The sequence below is a fragment of the Myodes glareolus genome, chromosome 2 (assembly GCF_982192425.1).
Source record: "Myodes glareolus chromosome 2, mMyoGla1.1, whole genome shotgun sequence".
Lineage (NCBI taxonomy): Eukaryota > Metazoa > Chordata > Mammalia > Rodentia > Cricetidae > Myodes > Myodes glareolus.
In genome coordinates, this window is record NC_142027.1 from 111,269,756 (window position 1) to 111,294,532 (window position 24,777).

A 24,777-nucleotide genomic window follows, 5' to 3' on the forward strand; every position below is an offset into this window, starting at 1 on the left:
GGCGCGCCTCGAGGGGCGGGACCGGCCGGGGTTGCGCTTTGGGGGCGTGGCCTGATCCAAATAGAGCCTCGGGAGGCGGGCCTAGCCGTCACAGGGTCCTATGAGAAGGGACCTGGCGTTAGGCGCGCTCTGCAGGGTGGACCGCCTCGAGGGCGGGGCCCGGTCGTTACCCGGTTCCGTGGGCAGGGCCAGGCGGTTGGAGCTCTCTGCGGGGCGGAGCTTGGTTCCGTGGGCGGGGCCGGGCGGTTGGAGAGCTCTACAGTGCGGAGTACGGCCGCCTGCGCGGCTCGAGAGGCTGGGCACGGCCGTTAGTGCTCTGTGGGGCGGAGCCTGGTCGATTGAGTTTCCCCAGGGGCGGGACCTTTCCGTTGGCGCGCTCCCGGTCCGGACCGGGCCTGATTGCGCACACTGTAGGGCGGGGTTTAGCCTTTGAGCGTCTTGAGGCTCCTGTCTTGACCGTTTTAGTGCTTGGGGGAATAAGAATTGGTTTGAGTATAACGGGGTGTACGACCCGACCGTTGGTTCGCCTTACGGGGCAGGGCTTAGCTGCTGGTAGGTCCGGGGGGCGGGACCTCGCCGGTTTGAGTGACCTGCTTCAAGTGCTCCAAGGGGTGGGGCCTGGAGTTTGAGCGTCTGGAGGGGCAGAGTCTTCCGGCTAAGTGTTCTGAGGGGCGGGGCTTAGAGATTGACTTGACGAGGTCTGGCTATTGGATTGGGTTTTTTCTCTTTTCGGTTTTTCGATATTGGACTGTTTTTGAGGGGCGGGGCATGACGATTAAGACCTGATTTGATGGAAGCTGTGTTTCCCAGGTGTGTTCGGGCTCCAGACTCCGTCGTTCATGCTCTCACCTCTTGATCGTTTATTAAAAATTTATTAAAAGCATTAACCACACTGGATCCTTCCAAGGAACAGGGCAGAGGTTCTTATTCCCACTTTACCTGTGCTGCTGGTGGGGAAGAGAAATGCCCCTACCGTGGGTGTGGAACAGCCCCGCAAAGACCTGAACAGCGAGGGTGTTGTGGAGAGGCAAAGGCGAGAGCATTAGAAGAAGAAACGGCTAGTAAGGTCGGAAAGATCTGGAGACCCTTGAGTCTGACTTCATTCCAGCATGCTGGCTATCATAGGAAGGCACGAAGCAAAACCCATGCATGGAGTATTTTGCACTAATACTGAAGTTAAGAAAGCAAGACAGGGCGATAAGCTTAATGGTAGAGCACTTGCTTAGCTTGTACAGGCCCTGAGTTCGATCCCTATCACTGCAAAGAGAAACAACAACAAAACCAACCCATATATATTGGGTCTGGGCATGTAACTCTGTTGGCAAGCTGTTTCCCAAGCTCGCAGAAAGCCTAGTTCTTCAGCATCCCATTAACCTGTAATCCCACACTTGCTGGAGGCACGAAGATAAGAAATTCAGGGTCTTTTTAGACTACGTAGTGAGTTCCAGGTATCTTGGGCTAAGAAAAAAGGACTAACTGGAAGGAAGTCCTTGCAAAAATCCTCCAGGGAGGTGATAAGTGTCTGGATTTGGGGGTAGCCTGCAGAGTTGAAAAGGAGATACTCATTTTTATTTTATATTATTAATTATTATTATTACTATGTTTTTTTTCTGAAACAGGGTTTCTGTGTGTAGCTTTGGAACCTGCCCTAGAACTTGCTCTTGTCCTAGAACAGGCTGGCCTGGAACTCACAGAAATCAGCCTGCCTCTGCCTTCCGAGTGCTGGGATTAAAGGTTTGCGCCACCACCACCTGGCTATGTGCGTGCATGTGTGTGAAGGCCAGATGTTAATGTAGCTGGTTTCCATCATTGCTCTCCACCTTATATACCGAGTGCGGAAGCAGGGTAAATCTGTAGAGTACAATTTCTGCTATTCTGACTAAACCAGTTTACTCCAGAGACAGGGAGTCTGTCTCTCCCTCCTGCGTGTTGCGATTATAAGCAGGCTGACATGACATACCCACGCAGTGTTGAGGCTAGTTTCTGACAGCCCAACTCCAATCCTCATACAAAGCAAATTCTTTACCTACTAAAGCTTCATCTCAGCCAGAAAAGAAGATTTTTGTTGTTTCCTAAAATAGAGTTTCAATATTGTAGCCCTTAAACTTGAGGCAACCCTCCTACCTCAACCTTCTGAGTACTGGGATTGCAGGAGGTTTGTGTGGGGGGGGGTTAGTTTTAATTTAAGGTGTGTGTTGAGACAGGGTAACCATGTAACCCTAGCTGGACTGGACCTCACTTTGTGGGTCAGGCTGGCCTTAAAGAAAGCAATCCTTCTGCTTCAGCCTCCCAAGCTTCGTGAATACAGGCATGCACTATTAAACACACCGTTCTAAAATGAATTGGAAAATAATTACAGATTTACAAGGCACTGAAAGAAAAATAAACGTCCAGGCATACTGGCACCGGCCTGTATTCTTAGCACTAAGGAGGAGGTAGAGGCAGGAGGATCCAGAGTTCAAGGCCATCCAAGATGGCTCAGGAGATTAAAAACACCCCACCAAGCTTAACACCCTGAGTTTGAGTCCTAGGGCCCAGTTGACAGAAGGAGAGAACTCCCACAAGCTGTCCCCCGACTTCACCCCAGCACTGTGGTATGCATGCACCACCCCCTCAACACACAAATGAGTAAATGTAATTTGTAAAAGGGAGCTTCCAGGCTGGAGAGATGGCTCAGAGGTTAAGAGTATTGACTGCGCTTCCAGCGATCCTGAGTTCAATTCCCAGCAACCACATAGTAGCTCACAATCATCTGTAATGTGATCTGATGCGCTCTTCCGGCAGGCAAACATGCAGCCAGAACACTAGCCACAATAAATAAAGTATATCTTTAAAAAAAAAAAGGTAGCCTCTAGAACAAGGGCCGGAGCAGCTCTATGGGCATTCCCTTCAGTAGCTCACAAAAGTGGAGCCAGATATACTCAGGAACTTGGCACTGATACAATCACAGATTTCACCAAAAAATAGACATATCCTGAAAGGCAGCATTTGGATTAGACCTGCTTCACTGGAAAAAAAAAATCTTAGAACTGACATATGCTGTGGGCTGCCTGGTCCCCAAGTCCACAGCAAGTCTATAAGCTCCAAGATGGGCCAGCCAGCCACCACTAATGTGCCTGGCCTCACAGTTCCAGCTGAGCTGTAGTTACAAGGATCCTTTAAGGGCACAGGCAAAGACAGAAGCAGAGAGATGTAGACAGGCAGACACATTGGCTATCTTTGGTGAGGAACTATGTTCAGTCAGAGAGCAAAGGGAGAGGGCTCATTTCCTTCCCTTTTGCCCTTTTCTGGGAACTGGCATCAGTTCAGTTCAGGCCGGTGGGGTGGGGAGTGCTGGCCTCTCTGCCATCTACAGAGAAAGCTGTCTGGGCTTCTGTTTGTTATGCTGGTTAATTTTTGTCAACGTGACACAAACTTGAGTCACCTGGGAAAAGGATGATTCTCAGTTAGGAATGACTCCATCAGACTGCCCTGTTGGGTGGCACCGTGGGCAGCTCCCATCCTGAACAAGGCAGTAAGCAGCATCCCCTTGGTTGCTTCAGTTTCAGCTCCACCCCCCAGGTCCTGCTCTGGCTCACCTCAGTGATGGACCGGGACATGGAAGTAAAAGCCACAAAAATCCCTTTCCCCCCAAAGTTGCTTCCGAGAGGCAAACTAGGATATTTGGTTTGGTGTGATTCTCCGAGACAGGATCTCAGTATGAAAAAACTTGCCTTGGATTCCCTAGGTAGTAGTCTAGGCTGGCCTCAAACTCATGACCACCCTACCTCAGCATTGCCAGTGCTGGGGTCACAAGTATTCACTACTACTCCTGGTTTGAAAGTTTTGCTTTTTTAATTCTGTTTATTTTTTTTTAATTTTATTTTAGGTTTTTGAGACAGGGTTTCTCTGTGTAGCCCTGGCTGTCCTAGAACTCACTCTGCAGTAGACCAGACTGGCCTCCAACTCACAGAGGTCTGCCTGCCTCGGCCTCCTGAGTGCTGGGATTAACCTGGCTTCAAGTTTCACTTTCAAGAAGCATTTTTCAGCCGGGTGGTAGTGGCGCACCTTTAATCAGTGAGAAACCCAATTTCAAAACATAAACTGGATTTTTGCTAAGGGTCACATTGAGCTCGCTCTAAGCAACTACCAAACTACCCTTCCCAACCAGAGCCAGACCATAAACTGCTGACATAAAATCTGGCCTGGCTCCATCTTGCCTCTACTCTGTCCTCTGTCCTTCTCCACAGGTAGTATAGAGGGACCTGGGTACATGACAGTCCCTATCCTGGAACCCAGAATCACAGCATAACTACTATTAAAAACTCACTGGGAAAGTAATAAAGATTGAGCAAGAAAGACACCTGATGCCAACGTCTTGCCTCTATATACACCTATAGATATAAGCGTGCACAGCCCACATGAATGTGTGCATACACCACACACACATGCACACACTTTTCATTCATCAAGCCTTTTACATATATTTGTTAATATATTGAAACATTTTAAAAGTTACATTCATTTTGTGTACACATACATGGATGGGGGGCACAGACTCTGGTACTCTCCTGAAGGCCAGAATACAACTTGTGAGATGGGAGCCGGTCTTCTTTCTCCATCAATTCAGTCCAGGAGCTAAGATTCAGTTTGTCGGAGTTGGCAGCAAGCCAACTGTGTGGAGTCAGTTTGCTGGCATCAGAAATTTTCTTGCTTCACTTAATCTTCCTAATCTCAAGATTAGGAGAAACGCTAGGACCTGGTTAAGCGGCTCTATAAGAAACACTTAGAAGTGGGGCCTGGCTCATGGAAGGAGGTTGCTATGGGTAGAGGTTTGATGGTTAGAGTGTGGCGCTGGATCCAGCCTCTCTGCTTCCTGGCCAGCCGTGATGTGAACAAGCTCAGCTACATGTCTGCAGCCATTCCTTCCCCACAACAGACTGCAATTATCTGAAACCGTGAGCACAAACCCGTCTTTCCTCAAGCTATCTCTGTCAGGTCCTGTGGTCACAGGGATGCAAAGTAACCAACTCAGCCAACACGGAAGCAAGAGAGAGACCCTAGTAACAGCCCCTGGTGGGTCACACGCTAAGAGCCATCTTTCTCTAACCAAGGGAAGGAGGAAGGCTTTGTAGAGCCATCCCTTACCATCACGGGTACATAGCCCAGTGTGAAGCCAACCCCAGTGTGAAGAAGGACAGCTGGCACGAAGCAGGTTTCAGGACAGTAGGGTGGCTTATGGGGTGGGCTGAGGACACAGAGTGCCAGCTGTATCTTCTTCGGGGATGGATGCCGAGACAGGTGGAGCACGGCATGTCTTAGTTACTTTCATATTGCTGTGTCAAAACACCAGGACCAAGGCAACGTATAAGCGCAAGCATTGAATTGGGCTTGGAGTTTCTGAGTATTAGATGGCAGAGCGAAGGCAGGAACAGCGAGAGTTCACATCTGTCAGTCAGTAGGAGGCAGAGAGAGAACACATTGGGAACAGGGCAGATCCTCTGTTTAATTCTCAAAGTCCACCCCTAGAGACATATCTCCTCCAGCGAGGTCACACCCAAACAGTTCCACCAACTGAGGACCAAACAGATGAGCCTTTGGAGGCAGGCATTCGTATGCAAAGCACCACAGCGCAAGTACTGGGGTTTGCATGGATCATATGGAATATGTGTGTGTGCCATGTTTATCCAGGTGCCTACAGAGATCAAAAGAGGGCATCAGATCCTCTGGAGTTACAGGCAGGTGTGCGCCTCCCAATGTGGGTGCTGGAATCAGACTTGGGTATTCTCAAGAGCAGTACATGCTTTTTTTTTTTTTTTAATTGGTTTTTAAGAGAGGGTTTCTATAAAGCAGCCCTGACTGTCCAGGAATTCACTCTGTAGACCAGGCAGAAAGTCACAGAGATCCGCCTGTCTCTGCCTCCTGAGCGCTGGGAACAAGTGGCAGGGAGGCCTGGCAACAGGTGGCAGGCACGGCAGCGACAGGAAGTTGAGAGCTCATCTTCACACATAAGCATGCAGCAGAGAGAGAGCTAGCTGGAAGGAGGTGAGTCTTTAAACTCTTTTTGTTTTGTCGTTTTCAAGACAGGGTTTCTCTTCGTAGTCCTGGCTATCTTGGAACTTGCTCTGTAGACCAGGCTGGCCTCAGACTCAGAGATCTGCCTGGCTCTGCCTCTCAAGTGCTGGGATTAAAGGTGTGTGCCACCACCTTCTGGCTAGAATTTGGGTTTTTTTAAAAAAAAATATTTATTTACTTGTAGTAAATAAATAACATGTAGTATACATTCTAACATGTATACAATGTTCTGCCTGCATCTATGCCTGCCCACCAGAAGAGGGCACCAGATCTCATAAATGGTTGTGAGCCACCATGTGGTTGCTGGGACTTGAACTCAGAACCTCTGGAAGAGGTCCTTACTTAACCTCTGAGCCATCTCTCCAGCCCCTAACCCTTAACCTGGTTGTGGCCATGTCAACAACACACATCCATTCAGGACATCACTCACTTCTAAAGGGAAGGGGGAGAAAGGAGACAAGGGGAGGGGAGGAGAGGGGAGTAGGCTCCATCTATGCAGCTACAGGGGAAGCCATCATCCCTGATGGGGCAGATCTTCCCAGGTGGCTGCTTTACTGTCGCTCATGTTCTGTAAGAAACCCGAATAAATTCATTGAATTTCTCTGTGTAACAGCCCTAGCTGTCCTGGAACTCTCCCTGTACACCAGGATGGCCTCGAACTCACAGAGATCAGCCTGCCTCCCTAGTGCTGGGATTAAAGCCATGTGCCACTGCCGCCCAGCACAGCACCATTTTAAAAACATTTATTCATCTATGTATTAGCAGTTGCGGATTGAACCTAGGGCTTCATACACACAAAGCAAGCACTCTCTACACTGAGGTATGGCCCCAGTTTGTGTGCGTGTGGTTGGTTTTGTTTGTTTTGTTTTCTTGGAGTCAGGATCTCACTCTGTAGCTCACTGGAACTCTCTATGTAGATCAAGCCGGCCTGACCCTTACAAAGAGCCACCTGCCTCTGCTTGGACTTCCCAGCCTCTTCAATCCCCAGAACAAGTGAAGGAGACACCCATCTGAAATCTCTGCACTTAAAAAGTAAAAGCAGTGTCAGGCTTAAGGGCCAAGCCCAGTTGTTTACCATATTTAGGCTATGCTGAGGTTCATGTATGGTAGTGCATCATGGCTTCAATCCCAGCACTGGGAAAGCAGAGAAAGGTGGATCTCAGAGTTAGACACCAGCCTGGTCTACAGAATGAGTTCCAGGATGGCTAGGGCTCAGAGAGACCCTGTCTCAAAAAATGAAAGACCATACTGAACTACATGAGATCCTGCCTCAAAAAAAAAGGGGGGGGGATTAAAAAAAGTCTCTCCTGGATCTGGGCCTCTTGGTACAGCCTCACCATACCAAACGAAGAAATGACAATTTAGGTTATATTCTCATTCCTTCTGTCTGGTACGGTGGTGATATAGATATGAATAATTTACATTGGTATAAATTTTGCTTTGTTGACATAAATTTAAGGTCAATTTCATTACATGTATATGTATTTCTGATCTTGATTAAGGTATTGATTGTGTAGTTCATTTTAAAAATGTAATGTATAATTAGGAAATATAGGTTGTTAATGAATAATCATCAATAATAGTCAAGCTTGTAGTCATGTTAGTTAAATTTTCTAGATATGTAGAGATATATTTCAGTTAAATATGCATTCTTCATATCTTTCAAAGACTACAGAATATGATATTTAATGTTTTAATAACTTATAACTTTTCATGACAATGAGACACGTCTGCTCCTGGCAGCACCAATCTACTTCAAGAGGAAGATGGGCATCGAAGAGGCTCCTTATGAAGTTGGTTAGCCATTTGGGCAAGAAACTGCTCTTGCCTGGACTGTTGTATAAACTGGACACAGAGAACCTGCAGAGAGAGGACTGCTGAACTTGCCTAAAGGTGAGATGATCCTGCTTCATGAAAGCGTCTGCGAGACATTCTACAGAACACAAAAGAAAGTGACTGAACTGTCTTTAAAAGTTCCTGCTTCATGGAAATGTCTGCTGGATACTATGGGCCTGTAGGCTGAAGATGGATACCCCAACGGTACAGAAGAACTTTGGGTGACTGTCAGGCAGCAAGATGTCTCTGTCATTTCTAGAGTTTTAGAAGTTGCTTACTTCTTGTTTACTTAGGTAATATTATATCCTTCTGGAGTCTTTGATGGAGTTGAAGAATAGATAGATAGTTATAATTATACTTTTCCTTTGTTATGATAAAAGATAAAATAGATATAAATATTGTAACTGTAATTCTTGCTTGATAACTGTTTTGTTATATGGAATTTTACTATGTTAAAATGAAAGCTTTTCTTTTTGTTTAAACAGAAAAGGGGAAATGGTATAGGAGGGTCTTCTTTCTATGTGTTGCTTTCATTGGTTGAATAAAGAAAACTGCCTTGGCTTTTTGATAGGGCAGCCCTTAGATGGGTGTGGTAGATAGAACAGAATTCTGGGAGGAAGAAGGCATTGTCGCAGACACCATGGCTCTCCTCTCCGAGACAGACGCTGGTTAGACTCATGCTGGTAAGCCAGAGTCAAGTGGTGATACACATTAATAGAAATGGGTTAATCAAAATGTGAGAGTTAGCCAGTAAGAGGCTAGAACTAATGTGCCAGGCAATGTTTAAATTAATACAATTTGTGTGTTGTTATTTCAGGGTGGCTGAGAGCCGGGTTGGACGAAAAGCAGCTCATACAACATGGTGGCACACACATGTAATCTTAGTAAGAGTCTTGAGCTCAGCCTAGTATATACAAATAGACCCTGTATCAAGGAGAAGACTCGCTGGAGAGATAACTCAGCTGTTAAGAGCGGGACCTGCTCTGGCAGAGGTCCTGAGTTGGTTCCCAGCACTCACATGTGGCAGTTCACAACCACCTGTAACTCCAGCTCCAGGGATACCACGCCATCTTCTGGCCTCTCTGGGCACCCACACTCACATGCATACACATAAATACACATAATTTAAAAAACAAAGCCAAAACCTTTTTCTAAAATAAGGAAAAACCAAACTTTCACTTGAGTTTCATCTTCTGCCAGTAGTGTCCATCACTCAATGAAAGCAAAGGTGGAAGGCTGGGAGATGCCTTGGTAGGTCAAGAGCTTACCAGATAAACATGAGGACCTGAGTTCAAAATCACAGCACCCACATAGGATCCAGGAGTGGGGCTGAAGAGATGGCTCAGCCATTAGAGGCTAGACTTACAACCAAGGATACAAAAAGCCAGGTATGGTTACCCCACTGCTAGGGCTGCAGAGACAGGCAGATCTCAGGGGCTTACTGGCCAGGCAGCCTAGCCCAAATGGTGAGTTCAGTGAAGGATTCTATCTCAAAGAACAAGGCAGAGAGGCCGGTGAGATGGCTCAGCTAGTAGAGGCACTTGCTGCCAGGGTTGATGACCTGAGTTTGCTCTCCATAACTTGCATGATGGAAGGAGTGATGTGTGTGTGTGTTTGTGTGTGTGTGTGTGTGTGTGTGTGTGTGTGTGTGTGTGTACACATAAATAAAGGTAATGTAAAATATTTTTAGGCAGTCGGGTGATGGTGGCACATGCCTTTAATCCCAGCACTCAGGAGGCAGAGATAGGCAGATCTATGTGAGTTCGAGGCCAGTCTGGTCTACATTTGACAGAGCAAGGTCCTGGACAGGTTCCAAAGCTACAGAGAAACCCTGACTCAAAAAAACAACAAAAAAATTTTAGGCAGAGGCAGGATAATCTTTATGAGTTTGAAACCAGCCTGGTCTACATAGCAAGTCCCAGGACAGCCAAGACAACAACAGAGAGAGTCCCAGCCTCAAAAAAATCCCCCCAATTATGATACATATATGTAACTTATGTAACTCTGTATGTATATATGCATGTTTGTGTGTGTGTGTGTGTGTGTGTGTGTGTGTGTGTAAACTGTGTCTCCATATGTATCTCTGGCTGGCTGGCCTGAAACTCACTATATAACTATACAAACCAGGCTGGCCTCACTCATAAAAATCCACCTGCCTCTGCCTCCCAAGTGCTGGAATTCAAGGTGAGCATCACTATATCACTAAGAGCAATAAAATCTTTTTTGAAACATTTTAAGAACATTAAAAGAAGGTGGAGAACAATGAGAAAGATACCCAAATCAGCCTCTGGCCTCCACGTACAAGCCTGGACAACTTCAACTGCACCCAAGCAAACAAAAAAGCCCTCAAAGGTGGTTTATGACCCACAGGGCCCCTGTAAAGTCACCTGGGGCTGCTAAACGTTCTCTGAGTTCCACAGTGAGATGTGCTACCATCACACCAACACCCTTGCAGTATAGTTTTGCTTTTATTGTTCAAGAATATTTTTATAAAATCCACATACGCACACACACATCTACATACATGCAAGATGCCTACCCAGCTCCGGTCGCCCCTTGCCCTGATTGCTCCTGGCATCAGATCTCAGTGACCACTCAGGAAGCCACCCTACAGCTCCCCATGTCACCAGTGCAGGGGCAAAGAGAGGGGATCTCCCGTTTTGCCTCCCTGCTCAGGAACAAAGGAAGGCTGATGCCCTTTGTCCAAAAGCAGGGAGTCATGAGGAAACAGGTTGACCTCATCTCTCCGCAGAGCTCCCTGAGAGGCTGGCTTAGGTCCCCAGTGTCACAGCTGCTAATGCCTTTGGGGTCCTCTGCAATTAGATGGAGGTCCAAAGATGGAGTATGAGTCACCAGAACGCACAGCATTCGTATAGTGCAGGGATGGGAACTGGGTTCTTTTCCATCCACAGGAGGTGGTAAGTGTAAACCCTGGAACCTGCTAGACTCTCAGGGAAGCAGTTAGCCAGGATCAAGAGGGGAGTACCCACGAGTTAGCCCTGGGACTTGGAAACTTTCACCAGGATTAGAATGGTCTGCCCAGGGTACCCTCAGTGACTGCCCGTGTGGCTTGTTCAGGCACACGGCTCGGATCGGTCAGGATGCTGGTAGATGTGCTGAGCTGGCGAAGGGAATTCAGGACAGCTGGAAGAAGAGAATGAGTTAGGGGTGGAGTCAAGAACATGGGGGAAATACCAGTTAGCTAAACAGGTGACTGTTCCCAGGACCTCTTTCTTTAGGTATTTTAGAGACTAAAGGACCATCCAGAGTGTGATATGGTGGAATGGCCTCAAACCCTAAGCTGTATTCAAGATAGACTAGACTTGGGAACCAAGCAGGCTGGGTTTGAACTCTGCTCTGAAGCCCCACAAGTGTGTGTATGTGTACATGAGTGTGTGTTACTAAAGACTGAACTCAGGATTTTGTGCATGATGATGTAAGTGTTCTGCTCAGCCAAGTCCCCAGCCCCTCACTGGGGGAATCTAGGCAGGGGCTCTACCACTGAGCCACATTTCAGGCTCCTCACTGGGGGATTCTAGGCAGGGGCTCTACAAGGTCTCACATGTTAGTAGGCAGGAAGATGGCTCACGTACTTGGTCGGAGAGCAGGCAGAGAACAGTATTGGTCTAGCCAAGCCAGTGAGGTCTGGCGGAGGCTGTGCAAACTTGTGGTAGACACCATCCCATTGAAGGACTCAAACAAAGGCCGGATGAGGATGCTGAACTGGGCTTGGAGTCAAGGAACACACCAGTGGTCCAGACAACACCCCACCACCTCACAAACAGCTATGACACTGGACCCAAGCCAGTGCCAAGAAAAACCTTTCCCTGTCTAATCGTGAACGCTACGGTAAGTCACTCTGCCTCCCTCCCTCCCTCCCTGGCAAGGGTTGTTCATTCATCTCTCTATCCTTCCGCTTGGTTCCTCCAGAGCCCTCATTCTGTATTGGCCCATCCCACATCTCTAGGCTCAGTCAAGAACAAAAATACTGGCCTGAGGGCACAAGCCTGTGATTCCGGCCATTCAGTAGACTGAGGCAGAAGGGTAACAAGTTTGGGGCTACCCTAGCCAACTTAGTGAAAATTTGTCTCAAAATAAAAAGCTAAAAGAGGGCTGGGGCGGAGCTTCTGACCAATCTCTAGTATGGGAAATCGAACACAACTCAACCCAGGATTCAGGAAAAAGTGGATGCCCTGCCTTCTCTAGACCTAGCACCACTTGGACTTTAGATACTTCCCAACTGCCTTCAGGGACATCTCCCAACTGCATTACCTCCCCATCCCCGCCCCACCCTGCTCTCCCTCTCTCTCAGCTGACATGCATTCTTGCAATCCCAGGGCCCGACAACAGAGGGCAGAACCAAAGCCCATTTCCTGGGGTCCTACAGCTCAGCCTGTGGTCTAATACACAGCCTGGTCTGACTACAGCAACAGCAGCCGAGTAAAGGATACTACCCAGAACTTCCAGTTGTGCAGTGTGCGGGTCCGGACATAGTCATCAAACATGTCGCGCATCTGGTCAAAGCGCTGATGTGTGATGGGCACCCCAGTGGCTGGGAGCTGCTGCTGGCACAAGCTATGGATGGAAAGAGTCAGGGAGGGTGAGGATGCGTCTCCTTTATCCCAGCTCTTAAGTACTTTTTGCTTGTTTGTTTGTTTTTTGTTTTCTGAGACAGGGTTTCTCTGTGTAGCCTTGGCTGTTCTGGAACTCGCTTTGTAGACCAGGCTGGCCTTGAACTCACAGAGATCTGCCTGTCTCTGTCTCCTGAGTGCTGAGATTAAAGGTGTACATCACTACAACCAGCCTTGTTTTTTTTTTTAATAATTATGCATTTATTTCTTTTCCTGTGCATTTGTGTTTGTCCTACATATATGTCTGTGTGAAGTTGTCTGATCCCCTGAAACTAGAGTTACAGGCAGTAATGAGCTATCATGTAGATGCTGGGAATTGAACCCGGGTCCTCTGGAAGAACAGCCATTGCTCTTAACTGCTGAGCCATCTCTCCAGCCCCTTGTTTTGTTTTTTAAGGTGTTGGAGATGGAACCCAGTTCTTGCATATGCCATGAAAGCACCCTATCACAAACCACATCTCTAGTCCCTCATTGGAGGATTCTAGGCAGTTGGTATATCACTGAGCCATGCCTCACAGCCCCCTTCTGGTAGATTTTTAGGAAAGCATTTTATCACTGAGCCACACCCTCAGCTCTTCAATGAGGCATTCTAGGCAGGTGCTCTACCTCTGAGCCAAGCCTCAGCCCCTCACTGGGGGATTCTAGGCAGGGGCTCTATCACTGAGTCACACCCCAGCCCCTCACTGGGGGATTCTAGGCAGGGGCTCTACCTCTGAGCCACACCCCAGCCCCTCACTGGGGGATTCTAGGCAGGTGCTCTACCTCTGAGTCACACCCCAGCCTCTCACTGGGGATTCTAGGCAGGTGCTCTACCACTGAGCCACACCCCAGCCCCTCACTGGGGGATTCTAGGCAGGTGCTCTACCTCTGAGCCACACCTCAGCCCCTCACTGGGGGATTCTAGGCAGGTACTCTACCACTGAGCCATGCCCCAGCCCCTCACTGGGGGATTCTAGGCAGGTGTTCTGTTGAGCTTCAACCCTGCTTACTTGATGGCGGCATTGAGCTCCTCTATCTCATCCCGCAGCTGCTGCGCCTCCTCCTGCATGGCTGCCCGTTCCTGCTGCAGCATCAGGATGTATTCGGCAGTCTTCTGCAGTGTTGTTGCTTTGCTCACCTGCGGGCGCCACCAGTGTGGGCCTCTGTGCTGGCAGGCCCTGGGATCTGGTGTTGGGTGTTGGTCCAAGGAGGGGCTCCATGACTCTAAGGGAATGTGCACCTCTGGCTAGGGGCTCACCTTGAGACTGGGCTGGGCACTGAGCGTGCTCACAAGTCCGTGGAGGGTGTCAAATCCTAGCTTGATATTGAAACGCCTCTTCTGCTCGGCAGAGATGTGTGTGATGCGCCGGTTCTCCATCTTGGAAAGCAGAACGTGAGATGAGTCTAAAGGAAGCCGGGGGTAGGATTGGTAGCAATTGCATCTTGGGGGTCAGGAGACTGTACATACCTTGTTGTTGTCTACGCGACCCCGGTTTAGGACAGGTTGAGGGGGAGACAGGTGGACACTCAGTGCCCCTGGGGGTGGTATGGAGTTGAGATCCCCTGATAATCGCCGCTCACTGCCTGTGGCAGGGACAGACCAGGACAGACAGACACACAAGAGAGAAGGTCCCCTTGCCCCGTCCCTGTCATTCTGATCACAGTCACAGTCCCCCCCCCATCTTTCTCCTCCCTCCTTCCTCTAAGACCCACAATCCCTCCAGCCCCTATTTACCGCTGGGTGCTGGGGGTGAGAGCCGCTCTGCTTTGGGGACAATCAGGGACCTGGGAGGGGCCAATGTGGCTGGGCCTGGAGGTGGCTGAGGTGGTGTAGGGGCCGGGATTGGGGGAAAGAAGGCACGGGCACGGGGGAATTCAGAGACTGTATCCTGCTGGGATGGAGAAGGGCAGAGAGTTGGGGTAAAGGCCCTAGCCTGGCCCTTACATCCCAGTGCCCACCATCTTACCGGAGACTCTGGGGGCCGGAGGAGGGTGCTGGGCACAGCTGGAGGTTCCAGTGCTTGCTCAGGCTTGGCTGGGTACAGGCAGTACTATGAGAACCACTAGACTGGCCCAATCAAGTCCATCACCAATTAAGACCCCGTCTTGCTCCCCAGCAGCCCACGCACCCTATCAGATATAGCTCAAGTCTCTAACATCATTCCACCCTCTCTCTGTCCCCCAAGCTCACCCTAGAACCCTAGCCTTCTGCCCTAGTAGCCTGCCCACTCCCTCCCAGCACCTTGTCCACCTGCCTCCCCCATCTCACCTGCCCTGAGAAGCTGTGTAAGGCAGGGGTTGTTGTCTCTGGCAGTGGCGGTGGGGCTGGCAGTCGTAGGGGCCAAGGTAGGGGGACTGGCTTTCCGTCCGCCTGGGGACGGGGTGGAGGGCTTGCATCTGGGCTGCATATCCTGAGGCATGGTGAAGTGAGGCCTAAAGACAGGCTCTGGGTACCCAGGGGGCAGATGGTCTACAGGGAAAGGGGCGGGGCCAGGGCTAGGGCCAGGCTGTGGCGTGGGAACGAAAGTGGTAGGAGCAGGAAGAGTAGGCACTCCTGGAGCAGGCGGGACTGTGGTGAAGGGCAACCTGGCGGAGAAGAGGGGCTCTTCTGGCAACAAAGTGGGAGGTGGAGCCATTGTAGGGAAGTGAGCTGGGGTGCAGGGCTCTAAGCCCTGCGCCTTGACAGGGGTGGGGTATGGAAGGAGAGGAGGAGGAGGCATAGCAGTAGGTGGGATCTTGGTCTTTGGGTCTTCAGGAAGAAGGAAGTCAGAACTCATAAAGGTACTGGGGTCCAAGGGTCCAGGGCAGCTGTTCCGAGCCTAGGTGAGGGGCAGGGGAGACAGGATGATACTCACAAGAGCAGGGGAGGGACCTGCCTGTACCCACCGGGAAACCTCTGTCCTGGCTATGTACTGGACTGGGTACTGAGGACACAGGAGAAGTGATCCGCACACACGTACACACATGCACTCACCGGAAATCATAATCTAACGTACAACTGTAGCCTAGTACAGATTGTATGCACAAATTAGGCATGGCACATCAGTCTTACTGATAATTCGTGATCCATTCACCCACCAGATAATTTATCCAATACAGCTATGAATCTAGTCTTCATTTACCTATTCATCTGTTGGCTAATTATCCACCAGTCTATCCTTCCAGTTATCCACTCTTCATCCATGAAAACGCTAACTCATTCACCAGTCTCATTGTTCATTCTTTATCCATCCATCCATCCATCCAACCATCCATCCATCCATCCACCCATTCATCCATCCATCCATCCATCCATCCATCCATCCATCCATCCAACCATCCATCCATCCATCCACCCATTCATCCATCCATCCATCCATCCATCCATCCATCCATCCATCCATCCAACCATCCATCCATCCATCCAACCATCCATCCATCCATCCACCCATTCATCCATCCATCCATCCATCCATCCATCCATCCATCCATCCATCCACCCACCCACCCATCTATCCATCCATCCATCCATCCATCCATCCAACCATCCATCCATCCATCCATCCATCCATCCAACCATCCATCCATCTATCCATCCATCCATCCAACCATCCATCCATCCATCCATCCAACCATCCATCCATCCATCCACCCATTCATCCATCCATCCATCCAACCATCCATCCATCCATCCATCCACCCATTCATCCATCCATCCAACCATCCATCCATCCATCCATCCACCCACCCACCCATCTATCCATCCATCCATCCATCCATCCATCCATCCAACCATCCATCCATCCATCCATCCATCCAACCATCCATCCATCCATCCATCTATCCATCCATCCATCCATCCATCCATCCAACCATCCATCCATCCATCCATCCATCCAACCATCCATTCATCCATCCATCCACCCATTCATCCATCCATCCACCCATCCATCCATCCATCCATCCACCCATCCAACCATCCATCCATCCACCCACCCACCCATCTATCCATCCATCCAACCATCCAGCCAGCCAGCCAGCCAGCCACCTATCTATCTGCTCACCCCACTAACTTGCCCACTAATCTATGTATTATCCATCTACCTACTTGTCCATTCATCCATTCATTTACGTATGTATTCTCTCCTCTATGAACTCACGCATCTCTCTATTCCACCCCCAGATGTGATGGCTAAACTGGATTGGTAGAACCGAGGAATGCCTAGGAGACTGGTAAGGCACACAGGTGTTTCGTGGAGGGCATTCTCAGAGTGGCTAAACGAAGAGGGTGGGGTGTGCTGGTTACGGTCCATGGTCAACTCGATTCCATTAAGACATGGGTCGCGCCTCAGTGAGACACAGCTTTAGGTGTGTTTCTGAAGATGTTTCCAGAGAGGGTTAAACTGAGAGAGAAGACTCCTGGGTGTGGGTAGAACCATTCCACGGGGATGGGATCCCAGACTATAGCATGATGTCTCAGGAACTGAAAGCACTTGCTTTGCCAAGCCTGAAGAGTTGAGTTTGATCCCAGGAACTCACGTGGGGGAAGGAGAGAACCAGCTCCTGAAAGTTATTCTCTGACGTCCATGTGTGCGCCCACATACACACACACACACACACACACTTGTGAAAACGCACAGAATAAATTAAAAAGTAGTAAGTAGGGGTACTGGTAAGATGGCTCAGTGGGTAAAACACTTAACTACTAAGCTTTGACTCGAGTCCCTGGGGCCCACATGGTGCCATGGTGCCATGGTGCAACAGGAGAATTGTTACCTTCAAGTTGGTCTCTGACCTCCACATGTACACTATGTCATGCATACCCCTCTACATCATGCCTGTACACACACACACACCACCACCACCACCACCACCACCACCATCATCATTATCAAACAGAAGTAAGCATGCAAGCCGGGTACCAGCATCCTCCTCTCCGCTCCCTGACCCAGTCCGATCAGCTGCCTTGTCATGCTGCTGTCATGCCTCTCCACTGTATCCCTTAAACCACGATCCAAAAGAAAACTTTTGTGCTGAGCATGGTGGCACATGCCTTTAATCCCAGCACTGGGGAGGCAGAGGCAGGCGGATCTCTGTGAGTTCAAGGTCAACCTGGTCTATAAAGTGAGTTCGAGGACAGCTGGGACTGTTACACAGAGAAACCCTGTCTTGAAAACTACAGATAAAATAAAAAGAAAAGAAACCTTTCTTTATGTTGCTTTTTGCAAGGTAGTTTGCCATAGCAAGGGACAAAGTAACTGATCTGGGGGGGGGGGGCAGACACACCATGAATGCCAGCTCAGTCTGGGAGCCCTGGTGGAGTAAGTGGGGGTGGGGATTGAAGCCCTCTGGTGAAGGCATTCTTCCTTCCCAGCACCACCTCTGTCTTTGCTTCCTAGCTTCTCTGCTTCGTCTCACCTCCTCCCCCACGACAGACTCAAGCCTCTGAAATCACAAGCAAACTCACTCTTTCCATGGGGTTGTTTTCCTAGATGTAGCACCGTGATGAGACTGGCTACAGCCCACAGGTAGCCAGCCGTTTACCAAGAGATCCGACCATGGGCATTCTTCCCATCAACCCATTCATGTTCCATCTGTCTATTCATCAACCACCCGCACACTCACCAGACACTAACGTAACAAATCATCCACCCATTCGCAAAGCCAGGTCTTCCCAGCCCAGGCACCCGCTAGTTCATTCAATCTACCAAACTGTTTTTGTGGGCATCCAACCACTCGCCAGCCCATTTCCTTTATATTCACTTCCCACACACGGAGGCACCATTTTCTACAGTGATCTACTGCCGCACACGTCTCTCTGTACTCTCATTCATTCACCGGGCAACCCTTTCCGCGTGCGGAAACCACTAGGTACAGAGAGTGCAGCGGTGGCCAAAACAGCCCTTCCAGCAAGAAACTGTCTGTCCAGTGGAGGAGAGAGACCTCTTACAATCAACTACAAAAGCCTGTGAGAAGTTCCTTGAGAGGAGAAAAGGGCACGGTGGTGGTTAGGCTTAACTGTCCACATGACCGCCTGGATAGAGTCTCAGTGAGGAACTGCCAAGGTTGGGTTGGCCTGTGGGCGTGTCTATTGGGGAGTATCTTCATTAAGTCAGGTGACGTGAAAGACCCAGCCCACTGTGGGAGGCATCATTCCCTAGGGAGGGGATTCTGAACTGTGTGAGAGTAAAGAAGCGGAGTGGGGGGGGGGGAGGGCAGGGAGCTCCCCCCCCCCCCCCCCCGCACATAAGTGAGCATGCTCACCATCACTTTTCTCTGCCCCACATGGACGGACTGTAACCTGGGGCACCTAGCTGAAAGGAACCCCTTTTCTACCCCTAACTTGCTTTCCCTCGGGGTATTTTAGCACAGCAACGGAAACGAAACTAGAAGAGATAGCTAACAATTGCAGGGAAATGACTTCTGGACTGAAACAAGACACCAACTCACAGTTGCCTAAACACACACTCCCATTCTGCTTCCATGCACACATTCCTGCTTCTCCCTCCCAGCTGGCTTGCCCTTCACCAGCCCATTCAGTCACTCAGACCCAGAATGTTGGGCAAGCAGGGTGGCGCACACCTTTAATACCTGCACTCAGAGGCAGGCTGATCTCTGTGAGTTCAAGACCACCCAGGGTCCTGAGGCAGACCCTGTCTTAAAACCCAAACTAAAAAACAATGACAAGAAAACCCTCCTCTGGTTTGTGCCCTGTTCTGTGGTTCGTACGCACTCTGCCTTCCTCTACCTCTCTCTCATTCGGTTCATCTAGTTCTGCTTTGTAGGGTCTTCTCTGCTGGCTGTGCTCTCCCAAGATCTCTTCCTGGCTGCCCAAGAAAGTGCTTAGCTACTTCCTGGCCCCAGGCAGAGCCAGAGCTAGCTCTCAGATGTCCTGGGAAGGCTGCGCAGAACAGGACACACTCACCTGTAGGCGGGTAGTCCCTGAGAGAGGGGTCATCCCCGAGGAGGAGGAAGCAGAGGCTGAAGGTGGCATCTCTGGGCACAGGATTCCACTGCTGAAGAGGGAGTCAGCCATGGGGCCAAAGCTGGGGGGCTCCAGGAAGTTTGAGGATGTGGGCGGCTGCGGGGGGCGGTAATTGGTGAAGAAATCTGTAATCGGGACACACAGGGGAGCAAATGATATTAAGGACTCAGGCTAGGCCTTTGATACAGTCTCCATGCTGGGCAGAGGTAGGATAGGGACCAGGAGAGGTGGAAGACTTCCATGAGAGACTGTGAAACGGTGTCTGTCACACTCAGGGGAAGCTGCACTAGAGACCGGTAGGAGATTGGCAGGATGGTCCTGGGAGAGATGCTGGGCTCTGGGAGTGAGTGAGCAGGGACCCCAGGAAGCTGCCCACCCATGGAGCCCCAGACTGGGCTCACTTCTTCTCCCTGTGTCTGCTCCTCTTTTTAGCACTGCTGGCATTCTAGAAAGAAGAGGTCATAGAGAGGTTCTGGGAAGGAAAAAGGTGGGGTACAGGGGAGTTGCCTCAGTGTGTCAGGGATGAATCAAGGGTGAGCAGGTTCATGAGGTCAGTGGGTCAGGCATAGGTTAGACTTGTTGGAAGATCATTTAGTTGAGGCTGTAAGAGCGGAGCCTGGGCTGATATTTGGGGAACACAGAGTGGGCTCAGAGTTGGGGTGTGAGTGCTAGGGAGCCAGGAAGCCTGAAAAGTTTATAGGAGAGGCAGGCAAGGCAGCCAGATTGTTTAGGGTATGGGTTGTGTAAGTTCTGGGCTATTCTGGTTTTGGGAAGCAGGCTGCTCACAGTCTAACCACATCCCGGGCTGGGGCGACACCCGCCTACCCGCTCCCTTCCGGGCACCTTTCTCTGACCCTGACCAGCATGTGTTCTGTGCCCAAGATCCTGGTCAGAGCAGACCATGGTAGCTCCCCATAGGGTTTGGTGAGCTGTGTTCCCTCATTTTCCCTCCAGAATCCCAAGCCAGGAGAACTAGTCAGACCTTTTAACACAAGCCACCTCTCAAGACCAAGTCATAGGGTCAGGGTGGGCATATATATATGCCTATATGGTATGTGTGTGTCTATGTGGTATGTGTATTTGTGTGTATATGAATGTTGAGAGCGTATATGGAAGTGTAATATGTATATGTGTGTGCATATGTGTACATACATGTCCGAGAGCACGTGTATATATGTGAAAGTATGCACATGCATATATACACACATGTGCATGCTGTGTACATGTGTATGTGCATGTATGTATACATGTAGGCTTCCATATGTTTGTGTATGTCTATGGTATATATACATATATGCATGTTGCTATGTGTGTACATGTATATATGCTTATGTGTTTACCCATGTGTATGAGCATGTATGAGTGTGGTAGTTTTGTATGTATGTGTGTGCATTTGTGTATGTATGTGGTGATATGTGTGTATAAATATGTGTTTGAGCTTGCAAATGTGTTGTGCATGGCATGTGTGTATACGCATGGGTGTTTGTCTTAGGTGATTCGGCCTGGCCAGAAAAACCAAACAGGTTCTGAGTATCAGTATGTGGTGACAGGAAGCACCTGTCTACATTGTCCCTGGATGTCTGATGTGACTGAGGACACACCTGCCATGCCCACATCTCTCCCAGTATCAGAAGTGGTTGTATGTTGCCCTGTGCCCCCACTTTTTACAAAAGGATCTACGGAGGAACCGGAAAGTGGTCACCAGAGTTCCACCCCTATCCCCCAAGGGCCACACGAAATCCAAGATTAGAGCATTGTCCTGTGGCAAACACATCATGCCAAAACAACCACCTTGTTCCAGGCGGCCTCCAGAGTGCTTCCCATCAAGCCCCAGTTCTTTCTGGGCCTGGTCCCCACACTAACCAACCACCCTCTGTCCCTGCACCTGCCCTTCCCCAGCCCCCGGCCTCTGTAGAATTTTGCACCTTCAACGGGGGTTTCCAGAACGAGGACAGAATGGAAACCCTGTGGGCTCAAGGCTCTCTCTCCCCGAGCAGGGCCAGCTCCAGAGGGTCACTGTAGCCACCTGCTCTGGAAGAGCCATGCTCTCCCGCAAACATCGTCCACTGCAAACTCCCACCCCTCTGCATTTTGCCCAGAGCCTGGGTGGGCGCAGCTGAGCTCCTACCTGTGGTAGGGGTCTGTGGGACAAGATGGAACTGCTGTCCTTGGGGGCAGGCCGGCTTGCAGGGCACTGCCATCAACACTTCTGCCCATGGCAGACCCCACCCTCCCAGGACAAAGGCAGGCGGTGGGGGTAGGGGTGGTTCCTCATTCCCTAGTACCCATGTGATAGGCCTCACCTCTTGAATGGCAGGCCCAGGACCCTGTAAGGAAGGAGCTTCGAAGGGGACATGTCACTGAAAGAAACTTCTCTCTCAAAGACTCTGCTCTTCAAGTCTGAGCGAGACAGGCTCAGCCCTGATATTTTTCTGACTCCCAGGTGACCCCCAGCATGGCTTTGAAGGCTCCTAAATGCATGTCTATGAAGAGCAATGAGCTAAAAATACATGCAGGAGGCAGAGGCAGGAGGATCTCTTGAGTTCGAGGCTAGCCTGATCTACAGAATGAGTTCCAGGAGAGCCAAGGCTACACAGAGAAACTCTGTCTCGAAAATCAATCAAACAAACAAACCAAACAACAATAAAAAAAAAGAAAGAAAGAAATACAATCAGCAAAGAAAAAAATACAGTACTGTGGGGAAGGAAGACCCCATTGGAAACAGGGAGCAAGCAGTATCAGGCCTTGTGACCCACACCTGGAATCCAGGCACTCAGGAGTCTGAGACAGAAGGGTCATGAGTTCAAGGTCACCCTGGGCTACATAGTGAAAGTCTATCTCAAGTAAGTGGGCTGTGGCAGATAGAGGGACGGGGAGGAGAGGGCATACGCTCTGGGCATGGTAATAAATACACACTCTAGTCCTCTAATGCCAGTACGGGAGGTAGAGACAGGAGGATCCAGAGCAGCCTTGGCATCAGCAAGTTTGAGGCCAGCCTGGACTGCATAAGACCCGTAACCTAGCTAACTTTATCTGTCAACTTGATGGTTTACTAGAGTAGCCTGAGAAGGGGCCATAACCGAGGGACTGCTTAGATCAGGCTGTCTGTCTGTCTTGATTGTTAATTGACGTAGGAGGTATCTAATTGTGCCGGTTCATTTTATGTCTACTTGAGGGAGCCCAATTGAGACAACGCCTCCTTAAGATCAGGCCGTAGGCAAGCCTGTAGGGCATTTTCATAATTCGTGGTTGAAAGGGGAGGGCCCAGGCCATTGTGGCTGGAGTCTCCCCTGGGCAGGGGACCCAAGTTTCTATGAGAAAACAGGCTGAGCAAGTCATGAAGAACCAACAATAGGCAGCAACCTCTTCATGGCCTCTGCATCAGCTCCTACCTCCTGGTTCCTGTCCTGTTTGAGTTCCTGTCCTGACTTCCCTCAGCAAGGGACTGTGATGCAGGAAGTTTAGCCAGATAAACCCTTTCCTCCCCAAGCTGCTGTTGGTCATGGTGTTTCATGATAGCAACGGTCATCCCAACGAGGACCCTAAGCAGCATACCTTGTTCCTCCATGGTGCCTCCATGGTTCCTGCCCTGACCTCCCTCAGTGATGGACTTCCCAGAAGGGAAGCTAAACCCTTTCCTTCCCTACGCGGCTTTTTGACAGAGTATCTGTTACAACAACAGAAAGAAAACTGGGGTGGACATCTGAATGAGATGGCCCCAGTAGGCTCATCGGGAGTGGCATGATTGGAAGTTGGCCTTGTTGGAGGAGGTGGGGTCTTGTCGGAGGAAGTGTATCACTGGGTGCGTGCGGGCTTTGAGGTTTCAGAAGGGTAAGCCAGGCCCAGTGTCACGGTCTCTTCCTGCTGCCTGCAGATCCAGATGTAGAACTCTCAGTTACCGCTCCAGCACCGTGTCTGCCTACATGCCGCCATATCCCACCCTGATGACAATGGACTAAACCTCTGAACTGTAAGCCAGCCGAATTAAATGCTTTCCTTTATAAGAGTTGCCATGGCCACATGACAATAAAACCCTAACTAAGACACCTGTCTCAAAAGAAAAACCAGAGACAGGAGAGGGAAAGAAAGAGATTTTGTCCTCAGGGGCTCACACTGATATGTGTGACAGGATCTCTGGAAACACATCAGTAACTCAGTAGCCTGGGAAAAGAGAGGAGTCTGAGAAACTTACCAGTGTCTAAAATGCTTAAAGAGATAAATTTTTATTTATTATATATATAGTGTTCTGTCTGCAGGCCTGAAGAGGGCACCAGACCTCATTGCAGATGGTTGCTGGGAATTGAACCTGGTCCTCTGGAAGAACAGCCAGTGCTCTCTCTTAACCGCTGAGCCAACTCTCCAGCCCCGCTTTAAGAGATTTAATGCTTCTAAGCCAGATGTAGTGGCACGCACTTTTGATCCCAGTACTCAGTAAGCAAAAGTGGGCAAATCACTATGAGTTCAAGGCCAGTCTGGTCTACATAGTGAGTTCCAGAAAAGCCAGGGCTACACTGAGAAACTCTGTCTCAAGGAAAAAAAAAAGGCTCAGAGAGATTTGATGCCTAGAATTCTCTTGTCAGTCACAGTGGCTTATGAAGTGCTCATAATTAAACCCAAGGACTCTCCCACGCTAGACCATAAAGGATCTGTGATAGAGCTCCTGCCTAGAATCCCCCAGTGAGGGGCTGGGGGGCGTGGTTCAGTGATAAAGCCTCTGCCTAGTAGGCATGAGCTCTTGGGAACACCACGTATGTACAAGCACACACACACACACACACACACACACACACACACACACACACACACAATTACAACACCGTTTGTTCATCCTCCCACTACACAAAGCCTTATAGTCTCCCAGGATTTTTTTTCTTAGACTGACCCTTTCGGTCTGTCCTTCCTCCTGATGAAGGACCTGTCCCACCTGATATCTCCATGAAGTCATCCAGGCTGGGCTGCAGTGGCGTCAGGTCTGGCTGGATCATGTCAGCATTGCCAACATAAGCTGAAGGGAAGATCACCGTGAGGTTGGAGGCTGCAGGCAGGGGAGGCAGCTCAGCCCCTCTCCCCCTTCCCCTTTCTCTCCTCACCATCTTCTGGGGGCAGCTGCAGGGACGAGGGGCTGGGCTGTGTCATGGTGAAGAGCGTGTCGGATATATCGGACAAGAAGCAGTCGAGGTCCAGAAGCTGTCGAGCCCCGGGCTCCTCCTCGGAGCCTCCAAGCAGCACGGGCACCACGCTGGAGAAGAGCTGTTCGCACCATCGCTCTGGTGGCGGCCACCCACCTTCCACCTGGCAGGACACAGAGGTCAC

The 24,777-nt window shown here is 49.9% G+C and overlaps 2 protein-coding genes across 6 annotated transcripts in view; one reads left to right on the forward strand and one right to left on the reverse strand.

The window, feature by feature from the left end:
* Window positions 1–10,339: 10,339 nt before the first annotated feature.
* Window positions 10,340–24,777, reverse strand: part of Mlxipl (MLX interacting protein like) — a 52,871-nt gene continuing 38,433 nt past the window's right edge. For 2 of the 5 annotated variants that reach the window (XM_087903555.1, XM_087903550.1), the window contains exons 6-17: window positions 24,555–24,756; window positions 24,347–24,469; window positions 19,405–19,589; window positions 14,770–15,319; window positions 14,468–14,535; window positions 14,236–14,392; window positions 13,969–14,084; window positions 13,759–13,878; window positions 13,511–13,638; window positions 12,342–12,465; window positions 11,484–11,613; window positions 10,340–11,034 (exon numbers count right to left, since the gene is read on the reverse strand). In XM_087903555.1, coding sequence (XP_087759681.1) covers window positions 10,916–11,034; window positions 11,484–11,613; window positions 12,342–12,465; window positions 13,511–13,638; window positions 13,759–13,878; window positions 13,969–14,084; window positions 14,236–14,392; window positions 14,468–14,535; window positions 14,770–15,319; window positions 19,405–19,589; window positions 24,347–24,469; window positions 24,555–24,756 — 2,022 coding nt within the window. In that variant the 3' untranslated portion in view covers window positions 10,340–10,915. The remainder of the gene's footprint in view (window positions 11,035–11,483; window positions 11,614–12,341; window positions 12,466–13,510; window positions 13,639–13,758; window positions 13,879–13,968; window positions 14,085–14,235; window positions 14,393–14,467; window positions 14,536–14,769; window positions 15,320–19,404; window positions 19,590–24,346; window positions 24,470–24,554; window positions 24,757–24,777) is intronic. The other 3 variants (XM_087903551.1, XM_087903554.1, XM_087903553.1) reach the window with 3 other exon arrangements.
* On the forward strand, window positions 15,857–16,688 carry LOC148123140 (uncharacterized; the record flags this gene model as incomplete). The annotated part of the gene is made up of 2 exons (XM_087896647.1): window positions 15,857–16,568; window positions 16,663–16,688. Coding segments are annotated over 2 exons (738 nt in total), but the record flags the coding sequence as incomplete, so codon positions are not given.